This window comes from Coloeus monedula (assembly GCF_965178545.1).
Source record: "Coloeus monedula genome assembly, chromosome: 21".
Classification (NCBI taxonomy): domain Eukaryota; kingdom Metazoa; phylum Chordata; class Aves; order Passeriformes; family Corvidae; genus Coloeus; species Coloeus monedula.
The window spans coordinates 8770667-8785303 of record NC_138801.1 but is presented as its reverse complement, the minus strand read 5'-3'; the positions used below and the strand labels follow the sequence as shown (position 1 = coordinate 8785303).

The window sequence follows — 14637 nt, the reverse complement described above, 5'->3', positions numbered from 1 at the left end:
GGGAAACTGCAGCAACTGTCAGAAAGAAACCAGAAAAAAGGTTAGAAAAAAACAGAAAAAAAGGTCAGAAAAAACCCCAATCCTCTTTGGAGGGAGAGTGGGTGAGATCCTTGAGGGATCCTCCCACCAGGAGACAGCGAGAGGCTCCTGGTTTGAGCAGAGGTTAAAAAGTAAATGGTGGTTTTGGAGAGCTGGAGTGGAAGGTAATTGAAAAGTAAACTCCAGCGTCCTCCAAGCATTTAACAGCCGCCCACAGGTGCTGGCAGGAGGTTAGAGAGCTTTGTCAGCAGGGAAAGAAACACCTGGGAAACCTTGGGCAGGGTGCCTGCTGTGAGAACTTCCCTGAGGAGAGGGGAAAGGAAAGCAGAGACCCTCAAAGGCTTCACTGCTGCTGGGTGGGAGCTCCTGCTTGACTCTGCCTTCAGCAGATGCATTTTTCTTCCTTATCTGCACTTCTCCCTTCCTGTGGTGAGGATTTGTCCCTGTGTCACTGAGCAGGAGTGGCACTTCCAGGGAGGGACATTTGCACCAGCTCCAGGTTCTTCTGAAGGTGATGGCAAAGAGGCTTGGCAAGGAGAAGTCCTGCCTGTTCCTTGCTAATTGCTTACAAAATGGGAATGCTGAGGGATGTCAGGACAATTTAAGGAATATTTAGGGGTGACTTTTCTACCTCTCAACAAAAAACAAATATAAAAAGTGAGTCTGTGTGTACTGAGCTCACACTGGCCAACACCAGGTGCTGACATCCCCAAGTAGCACAGTCACTGCTGTTATCCTTCATCTCTGCAAGATTTGGGATTTTCTTCTTCACTTTTCAGGGCTTGAAAATGCCTCGTGGCTCATGGAAAGCAGGATCCCAAGGAAGGCAGCAGTGGGAGTGCGAGTGAGGGTTTCACAATCTGCTCCCCACTCTGGTGCTGTGGGGCTGGTTGTTGCTTCCCAGCAGGAAGAGAGAGAAATGCTGAATTAGAGACATCAAAGCTGAATTTCTGGCCAGACAACACAGAATCCTTCAAGGAGAGGCACCTCCAGCATGGCCCAGAAAAGCCAAACTGGTGGAACTGAGAAAAATGGATCCTCCCTCCCCTACTGCAAGAGTGATTTCAAGGAAGGAGCCCTGCAGTGGGTGACAGGTAAGGGAGCAGCTTGTTGATAAGGGGAGAGGCAGATCTGAGCTCAGTGTCCCTAAAATAACCACTGACAGATTTTATCAAAGACGCTCTTTAACAGCATCTCACTTGCCAAAGTACCCAAACATTGTGGATGTTTCAGCAATTTGGGAAGGGGATGGAGATGCTTTGGGGTTTTTTTTTGGAATGCCTGATGTGCAGGAATGAGTGAATTGACCAATTGAAATGCAGCCCCCTGCAAGTCCTCTCCTCTTGGCCTTTGAAGTCAGGAAATCTTTGGGAAACTTGACCTGTGCTGAGGCAGCAGGGCAGGGGGATTGTGCCCCTGTGCCCCTGTGCTCAGGTGAGACCCCACCTGCAGAGCTGCCCCAGCCCCGGGGCCCAGCACAGGAAGGACCTGGAGCTGCTGGAGAGAGGCCAGAGGAGGCTCCAGGGGGATCAGAGGGATGGAGCAGCTCTGCTGGGAGGAAAGGCTGGGAGAGCTGGGATTGTTCAGCCTGGAGAGGAGAAGCTTTGGGGTGACCTCAGTGTGGCCTTGCAGGGCCTGAAGGAGCTGCAGGAAAGATGGAGAGAGACAATTTCCAAGGGTTTGGAGTGGCAGGACACAGGGAATGGCTTCCCACTGCCAGAGGGCAGGGATGGATGGGAGATTGGGCAGGAATTGTTCCCTGGGAGGGTGGGCAGGCCCTGGCACAGGGTGCCCAGAGCAGCTGTGGCTGCCCCTGGATCCCTGGCAGTGCCCAAGGCCAGGCTGGATGGGGGCTTGGAGCAGCCTGGCAGAAGGCAGAGCCATGGATGGCTGTTCACTCACATCCCCCTGCACCCTCCAGCAGGGCCCCTTTTTGCCCAAAGTGTGTCCAGGAGCAGCCCAGGGACACCTGGCTGACCTTGGAGCTGCAAAGGGGAAGGAAATTTGGGTGAAACCTTTCAGCAAAGCAGGATCTCAGCTGAACCAGCCACTTCTTTTGACCCAAACTCTTCCTCTTGCTGTAGCACAGCTTGTGTAAGCTCTAGGTGATGCCAGATGGGCTGCCTGGAGATCACAGCTCTCCTGTGCTGCTCCTCAAATCTAGGACAGGCTGTCCTCACACTTTTTAGGCTCCTAACATGAGTGAGTCTCTAGGATGCATCTCTGATCCTGGCCCAAGCTGACACTGGAGGAGCCTTGAGCAGAGCCACGCTCCAGGAATGCTGCTGGAGGATCTGTGGGTGCTCCAGGGCAGCCCTGCCACATTCCCAAGCAATGGGATTCCTGGAAAACACTTTAATTAATCGCTGAAGTTGGTTTTTGTGGTGGGTGGGCAATGGGGGGGTCTCTAAGAGGGAAATGAGCCTTGGCATCACCCAGCAGCCTGAGTCCTCCCAGTCAGGGGTTGTTGGGGCAGGACATGGTTGTGCTGCAGATCAGAGCATGGTGTTATCTCCTGTTATCTCTGGCTGCTCCCTCCTGGGATGTTTTTGGACTTTCCTCCCTCTCTGCAGTTTGTTTCCTTACAGGGGCGTCTCAGGCTGCTTCCAGAGCTCCTTAGCAATGCCCAAGGAAGGGATTCTGGAGCTGTTTAAAACACACCAGGGTGCTTTGTGCTCTCAGCCTCCCCTTTGCCAGGTGCTCCTTGGCTGTGGGATAAAACCCCCCCAGTCCTGTGCTCACAGCTCCTTTGGGCTCTTGCAGAACCCCCCCAAGGCCGGGTGCTGCTGGTGCTCAGCGTGGACAACACCTGCCCCAGCTCCTCCTTCGACATGGACCTTTGTGCCGAGAAGCTGCAGTCCCTCGGTGTCCAGGTGAGCTCCCCTGGGAGGTAATTCCAGCTGGATTTGCATCATTTGCATTTACACCCACAAATGCAGCAAATGGCTTTGGGGTTTTTTTGGTTTGAGAGTCACAGAATCACAGAATAACGAGGTTGGAAGAGACCTCCAAGATCATTGAGTCCAACCCATGCCCTAACAGCTCAACTAGGCTATGGCACCAAGTGCCACGTCCAGTCTGTTTTTAAACACATCCAGAGATGGTGACTCTACCACCTCCCTGGGCATTCCAGTACTTTATTATTCTTCCCGTGAAAACCTTTTCCCTAATATCCAACCTATACCTTCCTTGATGCAGTTTGAGACAGTGTCCTCTTGTTCTGTCAGTTGCTGCCTGGTGGAAGAGACCAACCCTGTCTACAGCCTCCTTTCAGGGAGTTGTAGAGAGCAATAAGGTCACCCCTGAGTCTCCTTTTCTCCAGGCTAAACAACCCCAGCTCCCTCAGTTGTTCCTCACAGGGCTTGTGTTCCAAGCCCCTCACCAGCCTTGTTGCCCTCCTCTGGACACACTCAAGCATCTCAACGTCCTTCCTGAACTGAGGGGCCCAGAACTGGACACAGCACTCAAGATGTGGCCTCACCAGTGCCGAGTACAGGGGAAGAATGACCTCCCTGCTCCTGCTGGCCCCACAATTCCTAATACAGGCCAGGATGCTATTGGCCTTCTTGGCCACCAAGGCACATTGCTGTCGCTTGTTTCAGTCCAACTTAAGTCTATTCCCAGTGGGCTGGAAGTCAGCTGGGATGAACTCAGCTTAAACCTCAGTGAAGAAACTCTTTGAAGATAGTTTGGAGTGAATTTTGCTTGAAATTCACTCTGATAGGGCGGAGCATCCCTGGGACAATGTCTTGTCATGTCCTTTGTCACAAAAAGGCTTTTTTTTTTCCCCTTGTGATTTTCCCAGGCAGATTTTACTCCCTGCACCTGAGACAGGAACACAAGTTTTGGCTCTGTGGCAGCTCTGTGGGTGGGATTGGAGGTGCTCCCTGTGGGAGGGAGCTCTGGGACACAGATTCGGGTTGCAGTGCCCCACGAGGTTTGCCCGTCTGGTTCTGCTGGGAACTGGAGCCCAAACTGGAGGGTGGCTCTGGTTTTGTGTTTGCTCCCGGGCAGGTGCCGGCGGATCCGTGGAGAAGGCTGCTCCAGGAGGGTGTCCTGAGGCCTGAAGTGAGGCGCTACCTGTTCTACAGCTCCAGGGCCTTCCAGATTGCCATGGCTGTGGTGAGGGCACCGTGGGCTGCCTGGCCTGGCACCGGGGTTCTCGTGCCCACTGAGGGAGCGGGGTTTGGCTGGGGAGCAAATCCTGGTTCTGACACATTCCTGGTGGGTTCCCTTGGCAATCCCAGCTCACAGAATTCCTGTGGATGGAGGGCAAGGCCCTCTCTCCACCCCCTTGCTGGCAGTCCCAGCAGAGCAGGCTGTCGGTGACCAGCACATGCTGAGCTGGCAGTACCTAAACCAGACCTGGTTTGTAACTTGATTTTAAAGATCTGAAGGTGTTCTAGTCCTGATGCTCATTTAGACCAGCAAATCAGTCAACTTTTGGTCTTGTTTGTCTTCTTCTGGTGAAAGAAACTCCTCTAGAGACCCAACCATGAGCATCTGCTGTGAGGCTGGTGCTTTGCAGTGTGCTGAGGGTGTGATCCAACCCAAATCCCTGTTTTAATTCCTTTTTTAGTTTTGAATAGCCATTATACAAATCTCCTCTCACTGATACTGTGGGAATTGGCGCTCAGTGCTGTGAGGGGTCTGGTGCACCTGAGTTGTGTCCTTATGAGATGATGCTGTGCCCTACATGTCCCCCACCTGCTCCTAGGCAATCTCCTGCCCAAATCCATGCTCTGGGAAGGGAGGGAATCCAGTTTTCCCTGACTTTAACACAGCCCTTGAGCCCTGTGTCAGTCTTGTAAAGGAGTGGTCTCTGCACCACCTCGAAATAGGAACTTTCTAAATCCAGGGACTCTGAGAATTATTATCAATATGCCTCAGTGAGTACATTTCTTATCTCAGTGGAAGAACTCTGTTGAAATCCTTCCTAGGGCTGAATCATCATTAATAATTCACTCTTTGTCTTTGGTGAGTGGTGATTTTTTTAAAATAAACTAGGGCTCCCTCAGTCCTTCCAGTCCTTTCTTTCCTCTATTTATTATTGGAAAGAGCTTCTGTCCTTTCTCACCCTCTGAAAAAATCTCGTGGGACTTAATTTATGAGGGAGAAGGGACTGTTATTTTCTTCTTCCCATGACTTTTCTCACTTTCATGGCTTTGTGACTCTCACCAGCCTCTCTATTTTTTCCCAGGTTTTCTACATCTCTCTCTGGACAAACCTTTACTCCACGCTCCAGCTGAGTCCCCTGGGACGCTACTGGGGGGCCAGCGTGCTGGTGACCCTGGTGGCCCTGGCTGTCACTGTACTGGTGATCCTGGTCATTGATCACCACCAGAGGAAGGTGAGGGGAGGCTGCTGGTGTGGGGATGTGGAGAGAGGGGAGCAGGATTCCTCCTGCTGGGTCATTCCCTAGTTGCAGGCAATGACATGATCCAGGGAGGAAGCAATATTTTTAGAGCACTCAGGGAAGGCAAGGGATGTTCTGCAGCCAAGGGAGGGGATGGAATGCTTGACATGGAAGTGTTGGAGCTGCTCAGGCTGGCTCAGACGTCCTGCTGCTGGAAATCAGGGAATCAGAGAATCCCAGACTGGTTTGGGGTGGAAGGAACCTTAAAGCTCATCCCATTCTGTGCCTGCTCCATCCTGGGGTGGGTGTTGGAGCCTTCTGGAGTGAATTTCATTTACTGTGCACTGAATTTTCCTCGTTAAGGAAACTCCACTGGCTACATGCAGATATGAACAGGAAAAGCCAATTTATTTGAGATTCTCCAGCAGGATGGAGTGTGCAGTTGCAGGATTTATGGAATCACAGAATCATGGAATGGTTTGGGTTGGAAGGGACCTCAAAGTTTATATCATCCCACCCCCTGCCATGGGCAGGGACACCTCCCACTGTCCCAGGCTGCTCCAAGCCCCAATGTCCAGCCTGGCCTTGGGCACTGCCAGGGATCCAGGGGCAGCCCCAGCTGCTCTGGGCACCCTGTGCCAGGGCCTGCCCACCCTCCCAGGGAACAATTCCTTCCCCATATCCCATCCATCCCTGCCCTCTGGCACTGGGAAGCCATTCCCTGTGTCCTGTCCCTCCACCCCTCATCCCAAGTCCCTCTCCAGCTCTCCTGGAGCCCCTTTAAGCCCTGAGAGGCCACAATGAGGTCACTCCGCAGACCAACCCTTGCAGAGTGGGGTTTGTGCTCCCACAGCAGCTCTGGCTCCTGCCCTGCTCCTGATGATTCCCTTGCATTCCCTGCTGCTCCTGGCATTACTGGCACCATTTATTTGGCTGAAGAATAATATTGGAAAGGCTCGATTCAAAATCCAGAGGGGGATTTGGAGCAAATGACTCTTCCAAGAGGAAACCAGGCAAATGGGGGGGTTTGCAGAGGTTTGGGAAAGGAGATTGCCAGGGCATGAAAGGGAGAACAGGACCCTGGAAATCAATTCCAGCCTTTTCCTCTCAGAGCTGCAGTATTTGGGATTATCCAGCTGCAGTTTGTAGACTTTTGCTGTGGATTGGGTTATTTTCCCTCGCATTCTTGTAACAGCTGAACGTGAACACAGACGTGAGGCTGGCAGCTGTCAATGAAATCTTTATCAAGCACAGCGTAATCCTGGGCATTACAGGTGTCCTGGATGGGCCACACAACGTCCTTCAAGTATCCTTTTTTGCTGGGAATTGGTCAGATCCCTCCTGCTCTGCAGGTATTGCTTGCTGTTGTGATCCAGAGGCTGGGATTCCTAGGATCTGGTTTGTCTCCTATGGGATGGCACAAGGAACTGGGAAGTTTTTATTTCTCCTGCAAGTGGGCATTGAGATATGCCCAGAGGTGACTGGAAATAATGAGTCTAAAGGATTGAAATGGGATTCCTTAGGGCAGACAATTATTCCTAAAAATATGTTATACTTCTGTGACGCTGATGATTCTGCCTACAGGCAGAGTGATGGCAAAGTTCCTATGGCAAAAAAAAAAAAAACCAAACCCAAAAAGAACCAAGAGGGAGAAAAAGCAAACAGTCCCCCAAAACTCGAACGTGGAGAAAACCAAAATCCCCATCCCTGGGCTCGTCTGCTGATTTTCAGAGATGATTTTTCTGGACTAGACAGGGATTTAAGGGAATGAAGAGAGTTTTAAGACTCCGTGAAGGTGTTAAAGGAAGGTGAGAGAAACACAGAGAGAGGCTTGAAATTCAAATGGAGAGGGAAGCCAGGGTGAAGCAGGGAAAGGGACAGGGAGCACTGCAGGAGGGCAAAGTCATTCAGGATGAGGAGGAAACCCCTATAAACCTGAATTCCATGTTTATAAACCTGAATTCCACATTTATAAACCTGAATTCCACATTTATTCAGGCCAGCAGAGTCCATTAGAGGACTAATCCAAGGAACCTTCACCTTTACCTACCTGTCCCAAAACTGCCTGAGAGCAGCAAATAAGCCAGGGATTTACACTTGCTCTGTCTGCTCCGTTGTCAGATCCATTCTAACCCTCTGGATTTCACATTTCCTTGATCCCTGTGCTGCTGGCAGGTGCAGCAGGTGCACAAGGGCAGAGCTCTGGCCGCCTTGCAGCTGGCAGGACTCACATCCCCAACAAACGTTGCTCATGGAAAACTCTCAGTCCTCAGAGCAGCACCGAGCATGAGCAATTTTGTCAAAAATAAATGGAGTGACTCCCTAGAAATAAAGGGAAAGCAGGAAGGGGTTTAGGGCAGCTAAGTCACTGTGCCCCACAGTTTATTTAGGTGGAGGGTCACTGAGATGAGTGATGGGCAGTGAGCCAGGGTTATCCCAGGCTGCAGGAGGTGAGGGAGAGGGACTGGCTGCTCTCTGGGCCTTCCCTTCCCTTCCCTTCCCTTCCCTTCCCTTCCCTTCCCTTCCCTTCCCTTCCCTTCCCTTCCCTTCCCTTCCCTTCCCTTCCCTTCCCTTCCCTTCCCTTCCCTTCCCTTCCCTTCCCTTCCCTTCCCTTCCCTTCCCTTCCCTTCCCTTCCCTTCCCTTCCCTTCCCTTCCCTTCCCTTCCCTTCCCTTCCCTTCCCTTCCCTTCCCTTCCCTTCCCTTCCCTTCCCTTCCCTTCCCTTCCCTTCCCTTCCCTTCCCTTCCCTTCCCTTCCCTTCCCTTCCCTTCCCTTCCCTTCCCTTCCCTTCCCTTCCCTTCCCTTCCTTTCCCTTCCCTTCCCTTCCCTTCCCTCTTAGCCCAGACCCTCCTGGCTCCAAACCACCCCATGGCTCTGTAATTTGGGTCCTGGCTGCCCTGAGCACCCCGTGGGCACCACCTGCCTCAGCTCTGCTCCCTGCAAGGCCCATCCCACCGTCCCCAGGGCTGGGAGAGGGAAGCATGGAGAGATTCCTTCCTTGACCTGCCCCTTGCAGCTGTGGTTTGTGCACTTCAGCCCCGAGCGCTGCCTCCAGGCCCTGGCAGCCCACATCACTCAGCTGCAGGGAACACAGGTAAAGGACAGTGGGGACAGCCTGGGGACATGGGCAGGGCCTTCCCTAAGCCCTGGATTTGCTGGGATGGAGGTGGGAAAGGATAAATGAGTGTTTGGGTGCCCTGGTGAGGTTCTCCCACTGTGCCCTGGGAGCTGGGCAGACTGGGAGGTGAATAAAGTGCACCTGTCCATGCCCAGCCCAGCAGGAATTCATCCAGACCCCGTGGAATGTGGGTGTCTGGATAATTAACTGCACAGCTTTAATGATGGAAAGTCATCAGGAATGAAAGGCAAATTTTAGAAGCACGTGGCACACCTTGGAACAGCTGACACCTTGAGCTGTCCTCCTGGAATAAGTGGGATAGCCTGGAGGGGCAGGAAGTGCTGGGTTGAGTTAATTCTATAAAAATTCTGTCCTCTTGGCCTTCAGAAAATGTTATTTACTCAGAATATATATTCAGAAAATATACTGTGGGTATATAAATACCCAGTGAACTGCCTTTGTGGGATGAGAGGTGAGAGCCCTCCAAAAATCTCCAGGCTGCTCATCTCCCTGAAAGCTGCAGCTCAGGGATGGACTGCAATGCCCTGATTCACACAGGGGGTGAGAGAGCTCTGTTTTTAAAGACAAGATTCTCCATGCCAGGCTGTGACCGTGGTGCTGGGAGCAGTCACTGGCACAAGAGGCAGCTGAGGGCAGCCAGGCCATGGGATGGACACCCAGCTCCAAGTGCCAGGCACGGTTCCCAGGAGTGAAAAATGTGCAGGAGGAAACTGTGCCTTTTAAACTCAGTGCTCAGGGCACCACTGCTGCCTGGGATGGGAAATCCCGGAGTTAAATCCATGCAGGAGGAATTGGTGCCCTGTAAAGGCTCTCCTCAGGACACCAGTGCTGCCTGCCTTTGGAGAGCCCCAAAATCTCCTTCTCTTCCAGGCAGGCCTGAGGCACAGCCTGGACCAGCTCTGTGTGGTCATGGATGTGGTGGTTCAGCCTGAGCTGGGGAGGGAGGAGGAGGCTCCATGTGAAGAGTCCCCTCTTTTATCCAGCGGGGGGACCCTGAATAAAGATCCTGTGACCTGCAATGAGCTCCTGCGCCTCATCCCCGAGGGCTCACCCGAGGTGAGGGCAAATATCCCCCTGACAGAGGCACCAAATCACCCCCCCGAGGTATCTCAGCTCCAAAACTCATCCCAGCCACAGGGGACACCTTTTTCTCTGGCAGAAGTACCTGGAAGTCCACATACACTTCTCCAGCCCTGGCACTGCTGAGCAGCTGGGGCTTCATCCTTGAGGAATTCATGGATTGGGCTTTTCCTTGCTGGTCCCAAGAGTCCTGTTTGGTAGAAAACCTCTACCCAGGGCCCTGATGCCCCTGCCCAGGCTGGGGCTGAGCCCTGGATGTGCCCAGCCTTTGTTTCCTCCATGGAAAGTGCCTTCAAAGACTTGTGCCACACTGAGCAACAAATGTGTCCTGATTCCCGCTCAGCATGGAGCTACCAAAGGGATGATTTTGATTTATTTTGCAGCTTTCCTGTCACTGTTGCTGAGTGAATACAGTGCAGGTGACATCCCTGCAGATTGAGGCTCTCTGGCTGTCTACAGGCAGGGACAGAGCGGGCAGGTCCCCAGGGCCACCCGCGGGCCAGCGGTCGCTCGGTGTCACCCCCCTGTGGGGACAGCACTGCTGGCCAGAAGGGGATCTGGGACAGTTATCCGTGCCATTGGCTGCTGTCCTGCTCCTGGCAGAGCTGGACAGTCCTTGAAGCAGGGAGAAAATGGTGTTTGATGTCTCCTCTGCCCTGCCCACAGGGATGCCCTGCTCTGACCTCTCTCTTGCTCCTTCCAGGCGATGGCCCAGCAGCTCCTGGTGATCTTCAGTGGATGCTACGTCCGGCTCCTGGTCACGGGCCGGCTCCCTCGGGCCGGGGCAGGGGGACACGTGGAGCACAGCAGCGTTCCCTGTCTCTGCCAGTTCATCCAGACCACGGTGCTCCACAGCCGCCACAGCTGGGTCAGGGGCAGGTGACCAGAGGGGGCTGGATAACACCAAAATAAAGCTGTCCCCACACACCAGGGTGGAGAAGCTGTGGGGCGGAGGAGAGAGCTCTAATTCCCTGTCCTGGGTGAATGAGTGGACACAGGGCTCTCATAAAACAGGCCAGAGAGCTGCTCACCTTGGAGACCTCCTGCCCTCCAGCTCGGCGTGGAGGAGCTGCCCCAGGGGTCAGACAGAACCCAGGGACAGCCTGGGACTTGTTTGTGTCCAAACCCTCCTGCCACCAACCATCACCCCTCACACAACCTTGTACCAGCAAAGGTGGCAGCAAGAGGCTGAGCCCTGGAGCAGCAGGAACTTGCATTTGGCTCTTCCCAAGGGTGCAGGATGACTCTGCTCCCTCTCCCGTTGTTTCTGTCACCAGGAATGGTGAGAAAGATCCATCTCTTCTTACCTGAGCCCCCAACACCATCCCCTCAGCAGTGGCCTCCCAACACATGATCCCCTTATCAGTGACCCCCCAAAACATGATCCCCTAATGAGCCCCCATATGATCCCCTTATCCCCCCATGCTGCCAACACATGATCCCGAGCACTGCAGTGACACCAAACCCATTCCAGGAGAAAAACCACCACACTCCCAACCAGCTGCTTTCCATCCACCTTTACTTGTGGTTGAGCTGTCACAGGAGGGGGTCGGGCAGAGTCCCCCCCACGTGTGTGGGGTTTGGGGTTCTGCTGTCATTGCTCTGTGACAGTGCAGGGCTTGGGGGCACATCCTGCTGTGGTCCCTGCGGCCTCTGCTCTGGGGGTGCTGCACATCCCCTGGGTGCTGGCTGGGCACAGGGATAGGGATTCCCACACACCAGAGCTCCGAGACTCCTTATTCCAGCTCAGGAACTGATTTTGCCTTTATGGAAATTGCCTGAAGTTGTACCAATGTCACTGGGAGCACAGTTTGGTCTCACAGTAAAAAAATGTGATTTGCTGCTGGGATGCAATGGCTCCTGCTCCTCCCCTGATATTCCATGGTGTTCCCACATTCCCACAGGTGCCAGGAGCATCTGATACACTTTGGGAATCTTCTTTTTTTTTTTTCCTGCCAGCTAGAAAATTCTGGTCACGAGAGACTGAGGAGGACATTTTCTATCAATGGGTTTCTGTGCCGAGAGCAGATACAGCAGGGATTTGCTGATGTTTTCCAATCCCTGGGATACAGGGTTTCCAGCAAAAATCAGTGGGAAGAAATCTCGTGGCCTTCATGGGAGGACCACGAGGGCTTTTATCGTCAGGACCTGCATTGGATGGGTTTGGTATTGCTGGGGAGTGAGGTTGTTGCTTCAGGGGGCGCTGGAAGCTCTGCCTTTACATCTGCAAATGCACAAGGATGGGAGAAAAGGGATTCGGGATTAACCAAGGGGAAAGGTTCTGGGAGGTACAGGAAGGTCCTCTGAAAACCTCAGCTACCCTGATTGCAATTAAACACCCAGCAATTAACTGTAGAAAGGAGCTGAACTTTGCTCAAAGGAGAAGTTTGATTCCTCTCGCTGCTACATCCGAGTGCTTGCCCTGATCCTCCTGGAGTCTCTGCTAAATCCTGGCTCCCACAGCGAGGCGGGAGCTGCTCCTTCCTCCTGCCTCTCCACATGCACCTAATGAAGGCATTAGTGAGGGGAGACATCCCCTTTCCCTTCCCCATGATGGATCCAGCTCTTACTTTAGGGGACAGGTGAAATTCTGGATATTTCATAGGGACCCCCTGAGCACACAATTCCCTTTCCTCCCATCCCACACAGCTCATGGGAGCAGCAGGAAGGGAATGGCTCAGCCCTACACCTTCCCTGGAGTCTCCAGGGCCAGCTCCAAGCTGCTGGCAGAGGCAGAAGGTGACGGGCACACCCTGACCGCCGTGGCAGCTGCCCGGGATGTGCTCCCGCCTGGCTGCAGCTCTGGGAATGTTTGCTCAGGAGCCACCGGCAGTGACTCAGCCGAACCAGTGCAACCCGTACTGGCGGGGCAGATCCCTGCCATGCTGAGATTGCTCTGCCTGCTGCTCAAAGCTGAGTTCACTTTGACACGGAGCTTTGACACCGGAGCAGTGCAGTCAGGTGATGCTGGAGAAATTTCCATGTCTCGGCTGAGGCAGGGAGAGGAGCCAGGATGATCCTTGCTGTAGCTACCGTGCCAAATTTGGGCTCTGCTGTATCTGCAGAGTCATCCTGGTTTAAATATGTGGTTTAAATGGGCCAGGGAGGGAAGACTGGGAAGCAAGGACAGGGCTCTCTCGTTGCCAGCTGGGTGTGGGGTGCTGTATTTTGGTGTTTAGCAGGGGCCTGAACGACAGAGTGTCCCAGGGACACAGAGCTCTGTGGGAGCAGGTGACATCCTCTTGTCCCTCTAATCCCACCCCAAAGCACGTCTGTCCCCCCTCCCAAAGGCTGCTCTTCGCTCCTCCCCTTTGCCAGGGGCTGTAATGACATTTAACAACAAAACCCAGCGCGGGGAGAGCAGAAACTTCTGCAACTTCTACCCGGTCCTGGGTGCCCAGAGGGGAATGGGGAGGTGCCCCCCACCCCTGACTGAGCCCGGGTGAGTCCTGGGCCCCCCATCCCAGCAGGTTTGGGATGAGGGGCCTGGATGTCCCTGTCCCCACGAGCCCACACTTACTCCGGTGGTGGCTTTGGGGCGCAGCCTGCTCCGGCCAGGGCGGTGGCTCCCGGGGCTCCCGGCTGCACAGGGTCCTCATCTTCCCGGCCACATAGCGGCAGGCTGGGGGGGAAGGGGACACGGGAGACCCTTGCGGCACTGGGAAACAGCAGCTACCCCAAACCAGCCTCCCCAGGCAGCCCGGAGCGGGACCCGCAGCAGAGCGAGTGGAGGGGACTGGATTTACCAGGATAAACGCCACTGGTTTCTGTGCGTGCCGTCCTGGCTGTGCTCCAAACCCCTCCAGCACCAGCCTGGCTCCCCCCACGAGCCAAGGCCATGAAATATGCAGAGTATTTACCCTCCAAGCTCTCTCCTCAAACCAGAGGTTTCCTTACCGTTGATTATTACTCAAACCATTTTCTCGTGGGCTCAGCAAATCTGTCCTTCGCAACCAGCCCGGCTCTCCCTCTCTCTCCTCTCGCAGGCAGCTCTGCAGTGTTGACTCAACAGCCCGGCTTCCTCCTTCCGTCCCTCCCTGCCTCCCTCCCACGGGGATGCTGCTCCCAGAACGCCCGGTCACATGCGGGAACACGGCTCAGCCCGGCGCTGCCCCCGGGATCCCTGCCCGGGAATGGGATCCCTGCTCCGCCCGGAAAGGAGAAAGCGCTCGCAGTGTTGGCTCAGGGCAGCTGCTCCGAGGTTTGAGCGAGGGAAAAATAAAAGGTGACCTGGCCTTGGCTGGAGGGGTTGCTGATGTTGCTTTGTGGGCGCTGGAGGAGCTGGATTTGGGATGTGGGAGGCGAACCTTGTGCTGTGATCCTGAACTGGGCTGGAGAGGGTCCCTGCAGTGGGCACTGAGCTTGTGCTGGTGCCCTTTCCTCTCCTTTGCTGCTGCTCTCTCAATGCTGCAGAGACAGTTTTAGGATCACAGGATGGTTTGGGTTGGAAGGGACTTTAAAGATCATCCAGTTCCAACCCCTCTGCCGTGGGCAAGGACACCTTCCACTATTTGTCCCCCGGTCAGACCTTCAAACCCTTTTATACCCACTGTATGAGGGGGGAGGTAAGGGTGACATCCCTAACAGACAAAATGTAGGCAGAGGATTGTCCTTGATTTTTCCAGGGTTTTCACCCCATTCCACTTCCGGAGCACTGATTTAGTCCTCACTAAAGCCAGTTACTGAAGAAATGGAAGTTTAGTGCATCCTTTGACAGACCTTGCTGCCGTTTGTGCTCCTCTGTGCTCCTTAATCCCAGTCAGGTGAATTCTGGAAGCTCCTGCTGTGCTCTTTGGCCAGGGCAAGGTGCTTCCCTTCCTATCTCTGCACCAGGCTCTGCTCCAGGCAGGTTGGACTTTGCTTTCCATGGCCTTGCTTTGGGATTGTGAGGCTGGTCAGAGATGGGGTCAATAGAGTGCAGGAATTGCCCCTGACAGTGGAATATCTCCAGTCAGGGAGACTCCACAGCCTCTCTGGTCTCTGCCCAGGCCTCGGGCACTGCCCAGGGTGGAAGTTCTGCTTCC

The 14637-nt window shown here is 54.0% G+C and overlaps 1 protein-coding gene and 1 long non-coding RNA gene across 2 annotated transcripts; one reads left to right on the top strand and one right to left on the bottom strand.

Annotated features, from left to right (window-relative positions):
- Positions 1 to 1033: 1033 nt before the first annotated feature.
- On the top strand, positions 1034 to 10905 carry TMEM268 (transmembrane protein 268; the record flags this gene model as incomplete). The annotated part of the gene is made up of 8 exons (XM_082295311.1): positions 1034 to 1133; positions 2803 to 2912; positions 4054 to 4161; positions 5240 to 5389; positions 6591 to 6701; positions 8411 to 8488; positions 9404 to 9589; positions 10317 to 10905. The coding sequence occupies 8 exons, from the start codon at positions 1034 to 1036 to the stop codon at positions 10494 to 10496; spliced, it is 1023 nt and encodes a 340-aa protein (XP_082151437.1). The 3' UTR covers positions 10497 to 10905.
- Positions 10906 to 11115: 210 nt separating this feature from the next.
- Positions 11116 to 13711, bottom strand: LOC309580821. Its single transcript, XR_014227007.1, has 3 exons — positions 13511 to 13711; positions 13134 to 13235; positions 11116 to 11837 (listed from the first exon to the last, which is right to left on the bottom strand). It is a non-coding gene; the product is annotated as an uncharacterized lncRNA (long non-coding RNA).
- Between the last annotated feature and the right edge of the window lie 926 nt (positions 13712 to 14637).